This window comes from Bombina bombina, chromosome 3 (assembly GCF_027579735.1).
Source record: "Bombina bombina isolate aBomBom1 chromosome 3, aBomBom1.pri, whole genome shotgun sequence".
NCBI classification, from domain to species: domain Eukaryota; kingdom Metazoa; phylum Chordata; class Amphibia; order Anura; family Bombinatoridae; genus Bombina; species Bombina bombina.
This window is the reverse complement of record NC_069501.1, coordinates 743042967-743066028: the sequence shown is the minus strand read 5'-3', so window position 1 is coordinate 743066028 and position 23062 is coordinate 743042967. Positions and strand designations below refer to the sequence as shown.

At 39.2% G+C, this 23062-nt stretch overlaps 1 protein-coding gene across 1 annotated transcript in view; it reads left to right on the top strand.

The window, feature by feature from the left end:
- Window positions 1-17081, top strand: part of PRPS2 (phosphoribosyl pyrophosphate synthetase 2) — a 386813-nt gene extending 369732 nt beyond the window's left edge. Inside the window, exons 6-7 of the mRNA XM_053707587.1 lie at window positions 21-180; window positions 16024-17081. Of these exons, the coding sequence (XP_053563562.1) occupies window positions 21-180; window positions 16024-16116 (253 nt within the window). The 3' untranslated portion in view covers window positions 16117-17081. The remainder of the gene's footprint in view (window positions 1-20; window positions 181-16023) is intronic.
- The last annotated feature ends 5981 nt before the right edge of the window (window positions 17082-23062 follow it).

The following is a 23062-nucleotide window of genomic DNA, read 5'->3' as shown; positions in this document are numbered from 1 at the left end:
TTTTTTCATGTTTTTAAAAGATTGCTTTCTGCTGGAGCAACAAAAGTTTATGCAATTCTAACACATGGTATTTTCTCCGGGCCGGCCATTTCTCGAATCAATAATGCCGCATTTGAAGCTGTGGTAGTCACTAACACAATCCCACAAGAAGACAAAATGAAACACTGCTCAAAGATCCAGGTATGTGACATATATTTGAAACTTATTGAGAAAGTGTGTACACCAGTGGTCGACAAATATGTTAAAAATCCAGAAGCAAGTTTAGAAATCTAGGTGCCAGGTATATTTTGGTGGATCTATGTTTGTGTGTGTGTATTCAAATATATATATATCATAATGAGGCATGGCATTTTTCCTATGCTGGTATAGAGCTTACCTGCATAAGTTCTTATTTAAAAAAGAAACAAAAAAAAAAAAAAAAATTCTGCACTAGGCACTCTGCATTTTTTGTTCAGAATATTCTGTTTTCTATGTAGTTTAGAAGTATTTGATAGTTCTTAAACATAGTAATGATATTGTGTGTTAAATATATATATATATATATATATATTTAGGTTTTCTTGTTTGATTACCTCATGACATTTGTCAAAGGCGCAGTAATGCGCCGAAACGTTATGTCGTTTTAACTTATATCTAATAAAATTTATATTTTTTAGCTCGACATTTCTTTCATAAAGTGGTCAGTGAGAGTCCACGAGCCATGACATATTAAATTAAACTCCTCTTCACCAGGCGACATCAAAAACTACCTATTACAAAGAGCTTTGATCCCTCCCACTCCCTGATTCCCCTCCATTTTAATTTGTCTTCACAGGAGATAGGTGAAAATGTGAGGTGCTGATTTCTTTTTGTGGAAATTGGTGCTCAAACTGCTGTGAGACCTGTTATTCCTCTCAGAGGACCGAGAAAAGTTCATAGGGGTGTAGAGGAGTACCATAGGCAGTGACAGTAATCCTCTTGAGTGAGTTTTTCATGAGACTGCCACAGGTGTTGCTGGGACTGATCCAGCAGCATCCTTCTGTTGGCCTTTTCAAGGGGACACACATATATATTTATTATGCACACAAACATGTAACCGTACTTGAGAGAGTTCCTTATTTTGAGATTCATATGTATTACTGTGTATAACTCGATCTTTGTTTTCAGGTCATTTGAGAGTTGTTTTGAGGCCCCCATGTTGCCACTCTTCAGAGGAGAATCAAAAAGAACAAATTGCAATTGGCCACCTTAAATACCTTTTCTCATGATTGGATGCACCTGTCTATGAAATTCAAGGCTTAACAGGCTCACCAAACCAATCGTGTGTTCCAATTTATTAGTGCTAGGTAGTTACAGGTACTCAAAATGACAAGGGTACCCAAATTTTTGTACCGGACTAATTTCATTTTGATATATATTACACATTTTCTGTTAATCCAATAAACCTCACTTCACTACTGAAATATTACTGTCTCCTTCAATTATTTGATAGATCAAAATTAAATTGCTGTTCCAAACACCCAATTATTTATATATGAAAATCATGGAAATTGTCAGGGGTGCCTAAACTTTTGCATACAACTGTATTTTATTAGTAGGGGGCAGGCTGGACCAGTTTCAGCAGGCCTGGTTCAGATTTGTTTGGGATCCCTGGGTACTAAGTATAGTATCGGAGAGGAACAATAAAAGGTTTTCAAGTCAGGCAACTATTATGACGGTTCCTTCTGTCTCATGTTTCCAAGAAACTTTTAAAGGTAGGAGCCTTTTTTCAGTGTCTCCAAGAAATCTGGAACATATAGGAGTGATTGTCCTGGTTCCACAGATAGAACAAGACCTAGGCTACTATTCCAATCTCTTTATAGTGCCAAAAATGGAAGGCATGCTTAGGCCAATTTTAGATCTCAAATCTCTGAAAAAAATTCTGAGGGTCCCTACGTTCAAAATTTAAACAATTCTGACTATTTGACCGTTGGCCCATGCAGGTCAGTTCATGAACACAATCGATCTGAAGGACATATATCTGCATATTCCCATTGAGGTATCTTCACAAATTCCTCAGGTTTGCCTTTTAACAGAAACATTTTTAGTTTGTGGCACTTCCGTTTAGTCTGGTGGCAGCTCCCAGGGAGTTCACAAAAGTACTGGGGGCCCTTCTGCCTGTCTCAAGAGCATAGGCAATTTTTAGGAGCCCCTTACCTGGACAATATTCTAATACAAAATCTGTCCTTGCATATGGCGACTTTTCACACACCAGCCATTATTCAGTTTTTATAGTCCATGGATGGAATATAAATTTTCCTAAGAGTTCTCCGATTCCACTACCGGAGTCACTTTCCTAGGGGTGGTTATAGATTTGGTGTGTCTGCATCTTTTTCTAACAGAGAATAGCAGAGCAAAGTTACATAAAGCCTGTGTAGATCCTCAAATAACATATCCTCTATCAGTTGCTTAATGTATGAAACTTTTAGGGTTGATGGTGGTGGCATCAGATGCCATCCCCTTTGCAAGGTTTCACTTCTGTCCTCTTAAACTCTGTATGCTTAAGCAGTGGAATGGAAATCATACAGACTTATCTCAGTCAATTTGTATGAATTACAAAAGCATACAATCTCTTTCCTGGTAGATATCCCACAGGTCTCTAATTCAGGAAGCTTTCTTTCTATGTCCATCTTGGGTTCTCATTATAACGGACGGCAGCCTTTCAGGGTTTTTGGAAGGTGCAAAGAGTTTGGTCTCCTTAGGAGTTGAGGCTGCCAATCAATGCTTTAGAACTCCAAACGGTCTTCAAGGCTCTTTAGAGTTTGCCCTTCCTCAAGCACGAGACCTATTTCCAGTTTAATTCTGACAATTTTAATACTGAAGCATATTTCAATCATCATGGGAGGGCAAGAGTTCTCTGTCAACGCAAGAGGTTTCTCGCCTTCTTTCTTCGGTGGTACACAATGTATAGTTTCAGCCATTCACATCTCAGGAGTTGACAATTGGGAAGCAGATTTCCTCAACCGTCGGGCATTTCATCTGTAGAATGGTCTCTCAATCAGGAAGTTTTCAATCAGGAAGTTTTCAATCAGATCACAGGACAACGGGCACTATCAACATGATGGCCTCTTGTTTGAATCACAAACTTTCCAGGTACTGTGCCTGGTCGAGAGATCCTCAGGAGGTTCTCATAGATGCTCTAGTGGTTCCTTGGTCCTTTTGTCTGTTGTACTTGTTCCTAGTCTGGTCTGCTTCCTCAAGTGATAGCTTGAATAAAACAGGAGAGAGTTCCAGTAATCCATTACCCCAGCTTCAATGTACAGTACCTGCTATGCAAACCTAATTCAGATGTCCAGCTCTCATCCCTGGACGCTTCCATTGCAGAGGAATCTTCTGTTTTAAGGTCCTTTCTTACATCCAAGTCTAAAGGCTCTAAATTTACGGTGTGTAAATTGAAAATCTAGTCCTATGCCAAAGAGGTTTTTCAGATACTTTTATAGACTCTTATTCAGGCGAGGAAGCCAGTCACTAGAAAAATGTATCATACGGTATGGAAAACTTTTATATCCTGGTGTTACTTAAGGAGTTTGTTAGGATTCTTTTCGAATTACTAGAATTTTACAATTTCTTCAGGATGATTTGGATAAGGGTTTTCTTTCATGTAATTAGCAAGAGTCCATGAGCTAGTGACGTATGGGATATACATTCCTACCAGGAGGGGCAAAGTTTCCCAAACCTCAAAATGCCTATAAATACACCCCTCACCACACCCACAAATCAGTTTTTACAAACTTTGCCTCCTATGGAGGTGGTGAAGTAAGTTTGTGCTAGATTCTACGTTGATATGCGCTCCGCAGCAGGTTGGAGCCCGGTTTTCCTCTCAGCGTGCAGTGAATGTCAGAGGGATGTGAGGAGAGTATTGCCTATTTGAATTCAATGATCTCCTTCTACGGGTTCTATTTCATAGGTTCTCTGTTATAGGTCGTAGAGATTCATCTCTTACCTCCCTTTTCAGATCGACGATATACTCTTATATATACCATTACCTCTACTGATTCTCGTTTCAGTACTGGTTTGGCTTTCTACTACTTGTAGATGAGTGTCCTGGGGTAAGTAAGTCTTATTTTCTGTGACACTTTAAGCTATGGTTGGGCACTTTTATATGAAGTTCTAAATATATGTGTTCAAACATTTATTTGCCTTGACTCAGGATGTTCAACGTTCCTTATTTCAGACAGTCAGTTTCATATTTGGGATAATGCATATGGATTAATCAATTTTTTTCTTACCTTAAAATTTGACTTTTTCCCTGTGGGCTATTAGGCTCGCGGGGGCTGAAAATGCTTCATTTTATTGCGTCATTCTTGGCGCTGACTTTTTTGGCGCAAAAATTTTTTTCTGTTTCCGGCGTCATACGTGTCGCCGGAAGTTGCGTCATTTTTTTGATGTTTTTTTGCGCCAAAAGTGTCGGCGTTCCGGATGTGGCGTCATTTTTGGCGCCAGAAGCATTTAGGCGCCAAATAATGTGGGCGTCTTTTTTGGCGCTAAAAAATATGGGCGTCACTATTGTCTCCACATTATTTAAGTCTCAATATTTATTGCTTCTGGTTGCTAGAAGCTTGTTCACTGGCATTTTTTTTTCCCCATTCCTGAAACTGTCATTTAAGGAATTTGATCAATTTTGCTTTAAATGTTGTTTTTTCTATTCCATATTGCAAGATGTCTCCGTTTGTCCCTGAGTCAGAAGCCACTTCTGGAAAAATGCTTAACTGAGTTTCAGTTTTTCCAAAGCTAAGTTCATTTATTTTAAATGTTATAAATGTTTATCTTTAGCTATGGTTTGTATTAAGTTATTATGATATACTTTTACATGCAGATTCCATTAGTATTTATGCTTTATACATTTCCATTCTTAAGTACAAGAAATGTTTAGAAGATTTATAAGAAATATTTTTTCTGATTAAGGCTTTGTCTGACTTCGTGCCTTCTAATTCAATTTTTAGGTCTTTTTCACTTCTTTTTTAATTATTGAAGTTTCAAATGACCAACAACATACTGATTTATCCTTCTCTGATGATGTTTTTTTCTCTTTCAGAAATTCTCTTCATCAGATATTGATACTAACAAATCTACTTTTTTATATACATTTTTTATTATTAAAGTACATTTGTTCTTTGTTGAAGAGGTGTTGATTATTTTGGATATTAAGGTAACTAGTTCTTTAAAACTAGCTGACACTATTTCTGCCTTTTTATTCTTCTGTGATTTCAGAGGTTTTCCTTCCAATTCCCCATACTAGGGAATGGAATAGGCTGAGAATTTTCTTTTATTTTTAAACTATATTCTTTGTCAGCAGTTAAATTTAATTTGAAGGGTTCTCCAATTTATTGGAGCTATCTCTACTTCTACTAATTATGCTATTGTTGTTATAGCAAAATAGTATTTATTTTCAATATATAGTTATATCTTATTTATGGACAATTATTTAGTTTCAGGTACTTTTCTAAGTATCAGATTATGATTTATTTTAGCATTGTTAAAGGGACAACATTTACTAGACTAGGTGCTGTTGCATTTGTCTTGTTGTTTTGCATTTTGCAAGTCCTCTGTTTTGACTGGTCCTTTAAACTGGACTATCATGCTAATGACTTCATTTGTGTCTTCATTTTATTGAATATATTCGCAAATGAGGGTTAATCTATGTCTTTAGCTATTTTAGCTAGAAGAATTTTGTGTTTTTAAAAAAAAAAAAAAAAAAAAAAAAAAGAAAATCCATATTTATTTTGTTCTAAGATAATCAATTATAATTAGATTCAATTCTTAACTGTTACTATGGGCTTCAAGATTGAGTTCTAAGACTAAACTTTAAGCTTATATTAGTTTGGTTGTTCTTATTAAGAAACAAATTCCTGAGTTCTTTCCCAAGTAACATGTTTTTAATTGGGGTTCGAAATCAGCTCCCTAATATTGCGATGTACGTGCCGTTTTCCAGCTTGGCTGGTAAGGGGCAGGTTAAGACTTCTTTGAAATTTATTTGGTTCTATTCTGTCCAAATTTCTTTGATTTTATTCCAGTAAGGCTAACACTTTCTTTCAGTGTGTTTCTGTCCTATATATTCTGGATACTGTTGAAGCATGGCTCAAGCGCTGCTCAGACCTGGAATCTTCTGGGGTATTTCTTCCAGTTCTTTTTCTAGGAACTGGGTTTTGGAGTTTTATTCAAACTATTCTGCCTTTTTTATGGTCATTGATAGTATTATTTGTTTTCATTAGATACAATAAATGCATGTTCTTCATTTTTCTGTTTTCATTCAGATTATTTCCTGTGGATGCGGAATCTCATGTTTCACTTGCTCTTCAGGACATAGTTAGAGGATCTTTTTTTCAAAAGCTCTTGATTCCTCACGCAAGGGTCACCTTTTTTAGGTTTCCAGATGGTTTATGTCACTATCTTTGTCTCTATCAGACAAGGGACAATTTGATTTGGATTCCGTCTGTCGGTACCTTTAGTCTCTATTATTTCCTTCAGTTGCTATATATGCATAGAAGTTTTAACAGCATTGGATTCAATTCCCTTTGCTCATTTTCAATGGAAAGATCCTTTCCAGCTTTTTATGAGTGTTGTTTCTTCAAGAACATGGTTGGAGGATCAATTAACCAAAAAGTTTGTTGATTCCTCAGACAAGAGTAACCTTTTTTAGATTTCCGGATAGATTCAGAGTCCATGTCTCTGTTTCTGTTGGATTAGAGACGTCTGAAATTGGTTTCAGCTTATCGAAACCTTCAGTCTCAATCATTCCCTTCGGTAGCCTTATGCATGGAAATTCTAGGTTGTTATGACTGCTGCATTGGACGTGTTCCCCTTTGCTCATTTTCACATGTGACCTCTTCAGCTCTGTATGCTGAACCGGTGGTTCCGGGATTATACAAAGATATCTCATTTAATATCTTTAAAACCGATTGTTCGACACCCTCTGACGTGGTACAGACCACCATCATTTAGTTCAGGGGGCTTCTTTTTTTTCTTCCAACCTGGACTGTGATCTCAACAGATGCAAGTCTGACAGGTTGGGGAGCTGTATGGGGGTTTCTGACAGCACAAGGGGTTTGGGAAATCTCAGGAGGTGAGATTTCCAATCAATATTTTGGAACTCCGTGCAATTTTCAGAGCTCTTCAGTCATGGCCGCTTCTAAAGAGAGAATCGTTCATTTGTTTTCAGACAGACAATGTAACAACTGTGGCATATATCAATCATCAAGAAGGGACTCACAGTCCTCTGGCTATGAAAGAAGTATCTCGAATACTGGTATGGGCGGAATCCAGCTCCTGTCTAATCTCTGAGGTTCATATCCCAGGTTTAGACAATTGGGAAGCGGATTATCTCAGTCGCCAAGCGTTACATCCGGGCGAGTGGTCTCTTCACACAGAGGTGTTTCTTCAGATTGTTCAAATGTGGGGACTTCCAGAAATAGATCTGATGGTTTCTCATCTACACAAGAAACTTCCCAGGTATCTGTCCAGATCCAGGGATCCTCAGGCGGAAGCAGTGGATGCATTGTCACTTCCTTGGAAGTATCATCCTGCCTATATCTTTCCGCCTCTAGTTCTTCTTCCAAGAGTAATCTCCAAGATTCTGAAGGAATGCTCGTTTTTTCTGCTGGTGGCTCCAGCATGGCCTCACAGGTTTTGGTATGCGGATCTTGTCCGCATGGCTTCTTGTCATCCGTGGACTCTTCCGTTAAGACCAGACCTTCTGTCATAAGGTCCTTTTTTACCATCAGGATCTCAAATCCTTAAATTTAAAGGTATGGAGATTGAACGCTTGATTCTTAGTCAAAGAGGTTTCTCTGACTCTGTGATTAATACTATGTTACAGGCTCGTAGATCTGTATCTAGGATGATATATTATCGAGTCTGGAAGACTTACATTTCTTGGTGTCTTTCTCATCATTTTTCCTGGCATTCTTTTAGAATTCCGAGAATTTTTCAGTTTCTTCAGGATGGTTTGGATAAAGGTTTGTCTGCAAGTTCCTTGAAAGGACAAATCTCTGCTCTTTCTGTTCTTTTTCACGGAAGGATTGCTATTCTTCCTGATATTCATTGTTTTATACAAGCTTTGGTTCGTATAAAATCTGTTAAGTCAATTTTCTCCTCCTTGGAGTTTGAATTTGGTTCTGGGGGCTCTTCAAACTCCTCCGTTTGAACCTATGCATTCACTGGACATTAATTACTTTCTTGGAAAGTTTTGTTTCTTTTGGCCATCTCTTCTGCTAGAAGAGTTTCTGAATTATCTGCTCTTTTCTTGTGAGTCTCCTTTTCTGATTTTTCATCAGGATGAGGCGGTGTTGCGAACTTCTTTTTAATTTTTTTCCTAAGGTTGTGAATTCTAACAACATTAGTAGGGAAATTGTGGTTCCTTCATTATGTCCTAATCCTAAGAATTCTAATGAGAGATCATTGCATTCTTTGGATGTTGTTAGAGCTTTGAAATATTATGTTGAAGCTACTAAGAATTTCCGAAAGACTTCTAGTCTATTTCTTATCTTTTCCGGTTCTAGGAAAGGTCAGAAGGCCTCTGCCATTTCTTTGGCATCTTGGTTGAAATCTTTAATTCATCATGCTTATGTCGAGTCGGGTAAATCTCCGCCTCAAAGGATTACAGCTCATTCTACTAGGTCAGTTTCTACTTCCTGGGCGTTTAGGAATGAAGCTTTGATTGTTCAGATTTGCAAAGCGGCAACTTGGTCTTCTTTGCATATTTTTACTAAATTCTACCATTTTGATGTGTTTTCTTCTTCTGAAGCAGTTTTTGGTAGAAAAAATACTTCAGGCAGCTGTTTCAGTTTGATTCTTCTGCTTATAATTTCAGTTTTCTTCATTATAAGATTTAAACTTTATTTTGGGTGTGGATTATTTTTCAGCGGAATTGGCTGTCTTTATTTTATTCCTCCCTCTCTAGTGACTCTTGCGTGGAAGATCCACATCTTCGGTAGTCATTATCCCATACGTCACTAGCTCATGGACTCTTGCTAATTACATGAAAGAAAACATAATTTATGTAAGAACTTACCTGATAAATTCATTTCTTTCATATTAGCAAGAGTCCATGAGGCCCACCCTTTTTTTGTGGTGGTTATGATTTTTTTGTATAAAGCACAATTATTCCAGTTCCTTGTTTTTTATGCTTTCGCACTTTTTTCTTATCACCCCACTTCTTGGCTATGCGTTAAACTGATTTGTGGGTGTGGTGAGGGGTGTATTTATAGGCATTTTGAGGTTTGGGAAACTTTGCCCCTCCTGGTAGGAATGTATATCCCATACGTCACTAGCTCATGGACTCTTGCTAATATGAAAGAAATGAATTTATCAGGTAAGTTCTTACATAAATTATGTTTTTCTGCTAGTTCTTTAAAGGGTTAGATTTCGTCCCTTTCGGTATTGTACCTTAAACAAGATTGCCAGAAATTAAATCTTTTTGTGCAGGCCCTTATCAGAAAAAGACCAGTGTTTCGACCAGCGTCTCCTCCGTGGAGGAAGTATTGCAAGTTCTACCTTTTTGAACCTATGCATAAACTAAATATTCAGCTCTTGTCTTTGAAAGTTTGGTTTCTTTTGGCTATTTTGTCGTCCAGAAGGGTTTTGGAACTTCCTTTTTGTCTTGAAAGTCTCCTTATCTGGTTTTCCATCAAGACAAGCGGTCCCAACAAATCAGTATAACTTACCATAAGTTGTCTCTGCTCAGAATATTATTTAGGAGATTATTGTTACTTTGTGTCCTTCTCCAAAAATTATTAAAGGGACACTGAACCCAAATTTTTTTCTTTTGTGATTCAGATAGAGCATGCAATTTTAAGCAACTTTCTAATTTACTCCTATTAGCAAATGTTCTTCATTCTCTTGGTATCTTTATTTGAAAAGCAAGAATATAAGTTTAGATGCCGGCCTATTTTTGGTCAACAACATGGGTTGCTCTTGCTGATTGGTGGATAAATTCACCCACCAATAAACAAGTGCTGTCCAGTGTTCTGAACCAAACTTGGCTGGCTCCTTACCTTAGATGCCTTCTTTTTCAAATAAAGATAGCAGGGAACAAAGAGAAATTGATACTAGGAGTAGATTGAAAAGTTGCTTAAAATTGCATTTTGGGTTCAGTGTCCCTTTAAGGAAAGACTACTAGATGTGGATGTCATTTGAGCTTTGAAATTTTATCTACAAGCCCCTAAGGAATTTAAACTTCAGCATTTTTTGTTTCCAGTCTGCGTAGAGGTCAGACTACTGTGGTTACTTTGGCTTCTTGGCTAAAACAATTGCTTTATAAAGCTTACTTGAAGGCGGGTAAATCTTCTCCTCCAACTCATATAACAGCTCATTCTACTAGGGCTGTATCTACTTCCTGAGCTTTTAAAAATGAGGCTTCAGTGTAAGAAAACTGCAAAGCTGCTACTTGGTCATCTCTTCATACATTTTACATATAAAGATAGCAAGAGAAATTGATAATAGGAATAAATTAGAAAGTTGCTTAAAATTGCATGCTCTATCCGAATCACAAAAGAAAAAATTTGGGAATCACAAAAGAAAAAAATTGGGTTCAGTGTCCCTTTAAGGGCTATAAAAAGGGCTATAAATGAAACCGGCAGCTCCTTATACAGAAGAGTGAGCCCCGGCAGCCCCTCCCACATAACCCCCTCACCTCTGTAGCATTCCTAGAACAGCAAAATAGCTTGTAGAACCCAATTTTACTCCATGGCTTCCAAAAAACACATCAGTACATTGCATGTGAATACAGGGAGAATTATTAGGCAAGTTGTATTTTTGAGGATTAATTTTATTATTGAACAACAACCATGTTCTCAATGAACCCAAAAAACTCATTAATATCAAAGCTGAATAGTTTTGGAAGTAGTTTTTAGTTTGTTTTTAGTTATAGCTATTTTAGGGGGATATCTGTGTGTGCAGGTGACTATTACTGTGCATACTTATTAGGCAACTTAACAAAAAACAAATATATACCCATTTCAATTATTTATTTTTACCAGTGAAACCAATATAACATCTCAACATTCACAAATATACATTTCTGACATTCAAAAACAAAACAAAAACAAATCAGTGACCGATATAGCCACCTTTCTTTGCAAGGACACTCAAAATCCTGCCATCCATGGATTCTGTCAATGTTTTGATCTGTTCACCATCAACATTGCGTGCAGCAGCAACCACAGCCTCCCAGACACTGTTCAGAGAGGTGTACTGTTTTCCCTCCTTGTAAATCTCACATTTGATGATGGACCACAGGTTCTCAATGGGGTTCAGATCAGGTGAACAAGGAGGCCATGTCATTAGATTTTCTTATTTTATACCCTTTCTTGCCAGCCACGCTGTGGAGTACTTTGACGCGTGTGATGGAGCATTGTCCTGCATGAAAATCATGTTTTTCTTGAAGGATGCAGACTTCTTCCTGTACCACTGCTTGAAGAAGGTGTCTTCCAGAAACTGGCAGTAGGACTGGGAGTTGAGCTTGACTCCATCCTCAACCCGAAAAGGCCCCACAAGCTCATCTTTGATGATACCAGCCCAAACCAGTACTCCACCTCCACCTTGCTGGCGTCTGAGTCAGACTGGAGCTCTCTGCCCTTTACCAATCCAGCCATGGGCCCATCCATCTGGCCCATCAAGACTCACTCTCATTTCATCAGTCCATAAAACCTTAGAAAAATCAGTCTTGAGATATTTCTTGGCCCAGTCTTGACGTTTCAGCTTGTGTGTCTTGTTCAGTGGTGGTCGTCTTTCAGCCTTTCTTACCTTGGCCATGTCTCTGAGTATTTCACACCTTGTGCTTTTGGGCACTCCAGTGATGTTGCAGCTCTGAAATATGGCCAAACTGGTGGCAAGTGGCATCTTGGCAGCTGCACGCTTGACTTTTCTCAGTTCATGGGCAGTTATTTTGTGCCTTGGTTTTTCCACACGCTTCTTGCGACCCTGTTGACTATTTTGAATAAAACGCTTGATTGTTCGATGATCACGCTTCAGAAGCTTTGCAATTTTAAGAGTGCTGCATCCCTCTGCAAGATATCTCACTATTTTTGACTTTTCTGAGCCTGTCAAGTCCTTCTTTTGACCCATTTTGCCAAAGGAAAGGAAGTTGCCTAATAATTATGCACACCTGATATAGGGTGTTGATGTCATTAGACCACACCCCTTCTCATTACAGAGATGCACATCACCTAATATGCTTAATTGGTAGTAGGCTTTTGAGCCTATACAGCTTGGAGTAAGACAACATGCATAAAGAGGATGATGTGGTCAAAATACTCATTTGCCTAATAATTCTGCACTCCCTGTATACTGCAATCCTTTCTTGTAGCCCAGGGGTTATATTTTGCTGTATCACTCTTCTAAACAACAGCAGGAAAATAAAATTCTCAAGCAGGGTTTTTTGTTTTTTTTTTACAAAAAGTTTTGCACCTCACATTTAAACGGCATGTACCTTGACTGCCTAACTATTTCCCGTTGTTTATGTATTCCATAATGAACCGAAGTCAGTCTGTGAAGCCTACTGGCACCGTGCAACTAGCTGCATGTGAGGGAGAACTGCCGCCTTCACTTCCCCCGGCAGTTTCTAGTTACTGCTCTATGGAGGGAGAGGGCACTTTTTCCAACATTCAGTCTTTTCCCTTGGAGATGCCTGTAACTGGATCTTTTATTGAAGTGTTTTATATATCCATAGATATCCATTTTTATTCATTTCATAGGCTTCTGATGAAATGAATAAAAATGTACTTGCAAATGCCCCTGCATGCTTAAGTTCTTCCAGTCCCTGGCAGCACTGTGTTATTCGCTGGACTCTGAAAATTAGTGCAATTCAAAAATGTTTACAGTGCCACAAGCGCTCAGGTATCCAAAAATATAGTGTATTGGTGTACATATAAATAATATAAACTAAACTCATAAGTGGTGGGCTTCAAAGCAAAGAACTGAGGGGAAAAAAAATATTTAAAGGACCAGTAAATAAAATAGATTTGCATAATAAACAAATGTATGATAAAGACAGGTGATCAGAAGTTTCAGCTATGTGTTCAAAGGGATCCGCTGTGATGTGGAGCGAGTTGGCAAAATATTCCAAGCTGTTGAATCTATATTAACAAGCGGCATCACGAGAGGCGTTTTACTATACACCCCAATGGACGGCGATGCTGGCAATAAATTCCAGCCAGCATCGGTGCCAATATTTGACAATGTATAATAAAGGATCCCTTTAGAAAATATTACAAAGAGCCTAACAACTATACCTATTTACCCCTAAACCGAAAGAACCCACGACTGCAAACTAACACTACACTACTTAACCCCTAAACCGGCAATAGCCCACCGCAATAAACCTTCTACCCCATTTACCCCTAAACCACTGATAGACCACTGTAATAAACCTTCTACCCTACTAACACCCCCTAAGTTACAAAAAAAACCCACTAAATTTACTCAAAATTAAAAAAACATTACAGAAAAAAATGTCAATACTAACAAAAATAAAAAAAAACACAGTTAAGCCTATACTAAAATTAAGGCCCCCTTTTTAAAAAAACAAAAACAAAAAACACCCCAAATTAAAAAAACAACCCTATATTAGCACGGTTACTATAACAATAGCCCTTAGAATGGCTTTTTTAGGCCATTGCCCTATAGCAATTTAGCTATTTTTCTTCACAAAAATACAACCCCTTTCTACAATAAAAGTAACACCCTTCCCCCAAAAATAAAATCCAACTAAAAAAAAAACTTTAAAAAAAAAAACCCTAAACTTAATTAACCCTATCCTTATAAAAGATTGCCTATTTGTTTGGGCATTGCCCTTACAAAGTCATTTGGTAGGAGAGTGCCCTAAAGTAATCACAGCTATTTTGCTGCCCAAAAATAAATAAAAATATAATCTAAAAAAAATTTGCCCTGAAAAGGATATTGTCCTAAAGTGATTGCATTTTGGAATAAAAAAAAATGAAAGCCCAATTCTAAAAAAAAAAAAAAATGTATAGTAAAAGGGGGAAAAAAATATTAGGAAATTATACGTGTTTGCTCGAGTGGAGCTAGGGGTTAAAAAGTTGCATAAAACAAGTTACAGACTCATCTAAACACTGCCTGATAAAAAAAAAATATTTTAAAAGATGAGCTTTTTTAGTATAGGATTTTTTTATTCCAAAAAGAGGACTTGAGGGTAATACCCTTTTCAGGGCAACCTTTGCTTCGATTTACGTAGTTTTTTTTTTTTTTTCTTAGAATAGGATTTTATTTTATTGGACAGCAAAAGAGCTGTAATTAATTTTGGGCACTGCCCTAACTAATATATTTTTCAGGGCAACCTTTTTAGGATAGCATTATTTTCTAGTTTATATTTTTTTCTTATATTAGATTTTTTTTTTTTTTTTTTAGCGGGGTGGGGGGGTTGTAAAAAAAAGAAAAGAACTGTAATCACTTTAGGGCAATGCCCTACCAAATACCCTTATCAGGACAATTTTTAGAGTAGATTTTTTTTGGAGGGTTGGGGGTTACTTTAATTGTAGAATGGGGCTTTATTTTTGTGTAGAAAAAAAGCTAAATCGCTTTAGGGCAATGCTCTTCAATAATCCCTTCTAAGGGCTATTGTTATAGTAACTTTTAGTGTAAGTATAGGGTTTTTTTGGCGCTTTTTTAAGCCAGCCTTAGTTTTAGTTAAGGCATAACTGTGTGTAGTGGGTTTCATAATATTGACGGGTGTTTTGTGGGGGAGTTTTCTGCAAGATTAGTTTTATTTTTTGTAATTTAGGGGGTGTTAGGTAGTTAAGTAGTGCAGGAGTAGTTTGCGTTGGGGGGGTTGTAGCGGATTAGGGGTTACTTGGTTAGGGTGGTTAGGTCTTTGGGCTATGGCAATTGAGGGGTTAATAGTTTAGTTTACGCTGAGGGTGTAGACCCATAAGGATTTAATGGTTTATTTTAGTATTGCATTTATATCCAATGTTAAAATGATGAGCATTGTCATGTATAATGCATATTTGTTTTAAGTATTGTATATAATTTAAAATGTAGTTATTTTTTACTGTTAATTTTATTATTTTACACATCTATCATTTAAATGATATATTTATGCTTATATAATAAAATTAACATTAAAAAATAACTACATTTTAAATTATATACAATACTTAAAATAATATGCATTATACATGACAATGCATATCATTTTAACATTGGATATAAATGTAGTGACATAGCTCCTATAGTTATAATAGGAAGTTTTTTTTGTATACTTTATTAGTCAGGTAGATTGCCGACATGACGTAGGGGTTGGCGGACTGTGGGATTTAGCTGGGCGTGGAGTGTAGGCAGTTTTAGGGAGTTAGCTGGGTGTTCCAGGGGAATTATAGCTAAAGTATGACGTAGGTGAAGGCGTTCTGTGGAAGTTAGCTAGGCGTTCCAGAGGAGTAACCTGCATTTTGATTGGGATACATCGACAGCAGTGCAATATATTTCAATCTCTGAAGTAAAGTTTAGAGTAGGGTTAGGTAGAGTAGGGTCAGCCATGTTTGTCTCGCCACCTTTTCAGGTCACACTCGCAGAATTTTTTTTTTTTTTTAACAGAGTTGATGTTTGATTGATGTGCAATAAAGGCTTGCAATATAGTAGCGCTGTGTGTTAATTACTATTATACTACACATTATTCCGGTTGCGCTTTGTTTCTTTTAGATATTCTTGGATCCTATTGACTGCAACAGGGCGTCTTACAAAAGATTTGTGTTTCTGACGTAAATAATCACAAGAATATGCTCAAAATTAAAAGTACTTTTAAACTATGCAAACTTACTTAGGTGAATTCACCATCACTTAAATGTAATCATCAGTAGCAATTTAAAATATGTTCCAGCTAAACATGATAGTTATCTTGTAATATAGGTTAGATCTCTGGCTGGTTTATTGCATAAAAGACTGTAAGGGATTGTATTTCTAGCGATAACATTTATGACATTATGCTTTATATAAGTAAACTGTTTATAAAGTGCTCTAAATCTAATGACCTCTGTTTTTATTTGTATTTAGGTTATCGATATTTCCATGATTTTGGCAGAAGCCATTCGAAGGACTCACAACGGCGAATCAGTTTCTTACCTTTTCAGCCATGTTCCCTTATAATCTGCCCTCTTTTTGTGTGTGCAACAACCCCCTTCATTTTCTTTTAAAAGCAATGTTAACCAAAAGTTAGATAATATATGCCTGTTTAGCCATTTCAATTCTTATACTCATTCCTTCTCTGGAAGAGTACAGACTAGCTAAGTTTTAATGCTACGTTTATGAGAGTGGTAAAATCCACCCTGGGTTCAAGCTGGTCATATATTTGGTATATTTAATGAAAAGCTGGATGTTTTGGATACACTTTTTGTCTGTGTGCTTGCACAAGATGATTTATCAGTGAATAAAAATCATTGCAGAGATCTGACATTTTGAATGTTACCTTTTTCCTGTGAAAGGTTTGGGTTGTCGGATTGTTTGGGAGGGAGTTTCTAATTTGGAAGGGATTTAAACAAATATTTTGTATGCAGTTTATTCCTTAATCTTAGCAGATGTATGTTTTATTACACTATGGGACAACGTTTTGTTTATTTTATATATGACTGAGCAGTAGACTTGCTGAAGACAAGTGTAAATGTTTTTCTCTGTCTTTTCATAATGTTATCATCATGTTTCAATTGTGCATATTTTCCACACTAATTCTTCGGCACACTATGTAACCTTAACTAAATGCTTTTGATTTGCCAATGATAAAAGTTCCCTCAAACCAAACCTAGCTTTTATTTATTTGGCAAGTTCATAGCAGATATTTCCATATTCTATTTGATTTAGGTTATAAACAATGTTGCAGTTTGATCTGGAAATAAATAGCGAATCTATTTTGTAACAAATCTGGGACTGAATTAAGTGTTTTGTACCAAAGTTGGATTCAATCAAAGCAGCATAATGCATCACTTCTTTGGTTTTTTTTTTTATATATAATGGTGTCTACAAAAGTTCTGTTTTTCTCCAAAATGCCTGTCATGTTGCAAATATACTATTTTTGCTTAAACATTATCAATAAATTGTCAGAGTACTATGTGGACCAATTCCTATGCTGTTGCTTTTTATTTTATTATTTATATTCTTATATCGAATAAATTGTATTGCAAAATAGCGTAGAAACTAAATGGCTTTTTTTTTTTTAGTTTGCAGTATTGGAAATTTAGAATGCTTTTTTTTTTTTTTTGCACTCACAGTAGCTGCCATACCCATAGAGATTACATTTCAAATCAGGGGTATCAAACTCCTATGAGTCACGGGCCCTTAATGGGAGGAGAGTCCACTGCTTCCTTCATTACTTGTGGGAAATAACCTAGCCACCAGGAGGAGACAGACACCCCAGCCAAAGGCTCAAATACCTCCCCCACTCCCCTAAGCCCCCAGTCTATCTTTGCCTTTTGTCACAAGAGGTTGACTGAGACGTGTCAGAAGATTCGGAGTAGTCTCTTATGAAGGGTATTACTCTTCGAAATAGGACTGGAGTTTTAAGTAATCCTGTCAGCCTCTCAGTGAGAGCATGGATGAAAGTTAGAGTCCGGAGATGCAGGAAGTGTCGCTTCTGCAAAGCCATCCCGACTCATGTTAACAGCTCCTGGGCAATCAGCGTTGATGAGTTTCGCTGCCTGCCTTTATTCTCTCAAGTCCATGTCAGGACTACTAACCTGTCACACTTGAAGGGCCGTGTTCCTGTTCCAATGCATAGATTCTGGTAAGATTGTTTAATTTCTACACATATAATAACGCAAGACAGGGTCACAGTGTGTCTCCTTTTATCTGATAGAATCAAGGGTTAATATCACTGGAAAGGGGGTTATTGAACAGGGGAGATTTATGCATAATATCTTTATTGTGTTAAGGCTGTCATGTGTGAGATGAGGCTCTAGCAATGTGTGAACATTCAGGTGAAGATAACCGTGGCCTTTTTTTGGCGTGTTTTCTCTATAGTGCAGGGGCAGTCCTGCATGGCACTCCATGTGACCGGGTGTGGCCTCTTCAACTTCCTCTTTCCTGATCGGCATTTGCAGGACAAATAACGGTTTCTCTGTGTCCGGGTCATAGGTGGTAGTGAGTGCCCTGGCCATTGGTGTATAAAGGTGCCATTTAATCTATCGCAGTCCGTATTAAAGGCGCAAGCTATGGAGGACTCTGATATGTTAGAGTATACTCCCTCTTTAATTAAATCTAATACCTGTGTTTATTGTGAGGAGGTACAGGTTGAACCGTCTGCTCAACTGTGTTCCACATGCGTTGATAAGATTACAATATCAAAGAAAAATAAGATATTTAGTACTACTGAGCCGTCCACCTCTGAGGGTTCTCCGTCCCGTGAGGTGCATTCCCAACATTCATCTCTGATTACACATGTAGCTCCCCAAGGCCCTACTAATCCTCCTGCAGGAGGGGCCTTGTGGCTGCAAGATTTTGCTGCCCAGTTGCAAGAGGCGGTTTCTGCGACCTTCCATGCCCTACCACGCCCTGCAAAGCACAAGCGAAGGGAAAGACACAGCTTTCCGTCCCAGGGGTCATCGACTCTGTTGGTAGTCTCTAAGAGATTATCCGATGAGGACGCCTTCGACGAGGAGGAGGGCGCTCTCTCTGGGACAGAATTGGCATCTTCTAGACCTCCGGCTTCGGAGGAGTCAGATTTTAAGATTGGAGCATTTGCACTTTTTACTAAAAGAAGTGCTTGGTACGTTGGAGGTTCTGGAACCGAAATTTCAGGAAGAACATTCGATCCCTAAACTTGATAGGGTTTATGAGGACAGGGTGGTGCCTCAGACATTCCCAATTTCCGTGAAGATGGCTACGATTATTAAGAATGAGTGGGAGAAACTGGGCTTGTCCTTTTCTCCCTCCACCTCTTTTAAAAAGCTTTTCCCTGTTCCAGACTCATCTTGAGCTATGGGGGGCTATTCCTAAAGTGGATGGAGCGATCTCCATGCTCGCTAAGCATACGACTATTCCCCTTGAGGATAGTTCGTCATTCAAAGAGTACATGGATAAAAAGTTGAAATCCATGTTGAGAAAGATGTTCTAACTCACTGGTTTGTTTTCCAACCCAGCAGCGGCGATCGCTGTGGTGGCTGGAGCGGCTACCTATTGGTGTGATGCACTGGCAGCTATGGTCGAGGTGGAGACTCCCCTCGATGAGATACAGGAAAAGATTAAGGTCTTAAGGGTCGCAAATTCTTTTATCTGTGATGCAAATATGCAGGTTATTCGCCTGAATGTTAAGACATCAGGTTTCTTTGTTTTAGCCTGGCTCTGTGGTTAAAGTTGTGGTCTACTGACATGACTGCCAAGTCTAGATTACTATCCCTTCCATTTCAGGGGAAAGTTCTTTTTGGTCCAGACCTGGACTCTATCATATCCACGGTCACAGGAGGCAAGGGTGCTTTCCTTCCGCAGGATAAGAAGAATAAGCCTAAGGTCTCTACTTTTTGACCCTTTTGTTCAGACAAGTCGCAACACCAGCAGCCTGCTGCGAAGGCTGAGCAGTCCAAGGGATATTGGAAGCCAGCTCAATCCTGGAACAAATCTAAGCAGAACAAGAAGCCTACCGAGACAAAGTTGGCATGAAGGGGCGGCCCCCGATCCGTCTCTGGATCATGTAGGGGACAGACTATCTCTGTTTGCAGAGGCTTGGATGAGAGACATACAGGATCCTTGGGTTCTGGAGGTTATCACCCAGGGTTACAGGATAGGGTTTACGATTCTTCCGCCCAGGGGCAGATTCCTCCTGTCAAACCTATTTTCAAGACAAGAGAAGAGAGACTCCTTTCAAGAGTGCGTGAGGGATCTCTCTTCTCTCTGAGTAATCGTCCCAGTACCTCTAGCAGAAAAGGATCTAGGGTACTATACAAACTTTTCGTGGTCCCAAAGGAGGGCACGTTCCGCCTAATTCTGGACCTAAAGTGCCTAAACAAGTTTCTGTCTGTATCATCGTTCAAAATGGAGACGATCCAATCAATTCTGCCCCTAGTTCAAGAGGGGAAATTTATGAGGACAATAGACTTGAAGGATGCCTACCTTCATGTGCCAATCCACAAGAACCACGTCAGGTTCCTAAGATTCGCATTTGTGGACCTACCGTTCGGTCTGACGACCGCCCCAAGAGTCTTTACTAAGGTTCTGGGGGCGCTGCTCGCGGTACTGAGAGCCAGAGGTATTGTGGTGGCTCCTTATCTGGACTATATTCTGGTCCAGGCTCCGTCCTGCAATCTCGGAGGACCACTCAAGGGCTCTTCTTATTCTCCATGGATGGAAGATAAACAAAGGAAAGAGTTCTCTCTTTCCCAGCAACAGGGTGGAGTTCCTGGGTACGATAATAGATTCCATATTGATGAAGATATTCTTGACAGAGCAGAGATGTTCCAAGATTGCGTCCAGCTGCCTTGCCCTTCAGACCACCTCAAGGCCATCTGTGGCCAGGTGTATGGATGTGATTGGGCTCATGGTATCCAGCATTGATGTCATTCCTTTCGCCAGGTTCCATCTCAGATCCCTTCAGTTATGCATGTTGAGACAATGGAATGGTGATCACTCAACTCTATCCCAACAGATCTCTCTGGACAACCGAGTGAGGGAATCCCTCTCTTGTTGGTTCCTCCTGGGAGAGTTGGCCCAGGGGACATCCTTCTTGAGAGCATCCTGGAAGATTGTGATGACGGACGCAAGTCTGTCAGGATGGGGAGCTGTTTGGGGTGCCAGAAGGGCACAGGGCAAGTGGACTCGAGAGGAGTATACCAATAAATGTTCTGGAACTTCGAGCGATATTCAATGCTCTGAGGGCTTGGCCCCACCTTGGTCGTCCCGATTCATCAGATTCCAGTCAGACAACAATACCTCAGTGGCTTACATAAACCATCAGGGGGGGGAGAAGCTCCATAGCCATGAGGGAAGTATTTCTGATTCTGGAATAGGCAGAGACTCACAATTGTTCTCTCTCAGCGATCCATGTTCCGGGTGTGGACAACTGGGAAGCGGATTTTTTCAGCAGACAAATCGTTTCATCCTGGGGAATGGTCTCTCCATTCCGAGGTGTTTGCGGAGATCTGCAACAGATGGGAAAGGCCGGAGATAGACCTCATGGCATCCAGACTCAACTTCAGGCTACCCAGATATGGGTCGCGGTCCAGGGATCCACTGGGAGAGCTGATAGAGGCCTTAGCAGTACCTTGGGAGTTCACCTAATTTTCATTTTTCCACTGTTGCCACTTCTTCCTCGAGTGGTGGCCCGCATCAAACAGGAGCAAGCTTTGACCATTCTGATTGCTCCGTTCTGGCCGCAGAGGACGTGGTTTGCGGATCTGGTGAGGATCTTATCTCCTCCATGGAGGTTGCCTTGTCACAGAAATCTGCTGGTTCAGGGTCCCTTTCTACACCAAAATCTCGATTCTCTGAGGCTGACTACTTGGAGATTGAACGCCTAGTCTTGGCCAAGAGAGGTTTTTCTGAGAGAGTAATTGATACCCTCATCCAGGCCAGGAAGCCGGTCACTCGTCACATCTATCATAAGGTGTGGATGACCTTCTTATCCTAGTGTGAAGAACATGGATATCCCTGGCACAAGGTTAGGGTATCCAGGATTCTAGCTTTTCTCCAGGGATGACTGGATAAGGGTCTTGCTGCCATTTCCTTAAAGGGACAGATTTCGGCATTATCAGTGCTGTTACACAAGAAGCTAGCGGAGCTTCCTGATATTCAGTCCTTTGTTCAGGCTCTGTCTAGGATCAGACCTGTAATAGAAATTCTGCTCCTCCTTGGAGCTTAAATTTGGTTCTTAAGGTGTTGCAGAGGGCTCCGTTTGAGCCTATGCATACGCTTAACATTAAGATTCTTTCCTGGAAGGGTCTATTTCTTCTGGCTATTGCATCGGCTCGCAGAGTCTCTGAGTTGGCGGCTTTGCAATCTAAACCCCCTTACCTGTTTTCTTTCATGTAATTAGCAAGAGTCCATGAGCTAGTGACATATGGGATATACATTCCTACCAGGAGGGGCAAAGTTTCCCAAACCTCAAAATGCCTATAAATACACCCCTCACCACAACCACAAATCAGTTTTACAAACTTTGCCTCCCGTGGAGGTAGTGAAGTAAGTTTGTGCTAGATTCTACGTTGATATACGCTTCGCAGCAGGCTGGAGCCCTGTTTTCCTCTCAGTGTGCAGTGAATGTCAGAGGGATGTGAAGAGAGTATTGCCTATTTGAATTCAATGGTCTCCTTCTACGGGATCTATTTCATAGGTTCTCTGTTATCGGTCGTAGAGATTCATCTCTTACCTCCCTTTTCAGATCGACGATATACTCTTATATACCATTACCTCTACTGATTCTCGTTTCAGTACTGGTTTGGCTTTCTACTACATGTAGATGAGTGTCCTGCGGTAAGTAAGCCTTATTTTTTGTGACACTCTTAGCTATGGTTGGGCACTTTTTTATAAAGTTCTAAATATATGTGTTAAACATTTATTTGCCTTGATTCAGGATGATCAATATTCCTTATTTCAGACAGTCAGTTTCTTTATTTGGGATAATGCATATGAATAAAATCATTTTTTCTTACCTTAAAATTGACTTTTTCCCTGTGGGCTGTTAGGCTCGCGGGGGCTGAAAATGCTTCATTTTATTGCGTCATTCTTGGCGCGGACTTTTTTGGCGCAAAAAAATTCTTGTCATTTCTGGCGTCATACTTGTCGCCAGAAGTTGTTCGTGTTTGCGTCATTTTTTTGACGTTTTTGCGCCAAAAGTGTCGGCGTCACCGGATGTGGCGTCATTCTTGGCGCCAAAAGCATTTGGGCGCCAATAATGTGGGCGGCTTTTTTGGCGCCAAAAAATGTGGGCGTCCTTATTGTCTCCACCTTTTTCTCACATTATTTAAGTCTCATTTTTTATTTGCTTCTGGTTGCTAGAGGCTTGTTCATTGGCATTTTTTCCCATTCCTGAAACTGCCTTTTAAGGAATTTGATAGATTTTGCTTTATATGTTGTTTTTTCTCTTACATATTGCAAGATGTCTCAGATTGACCCT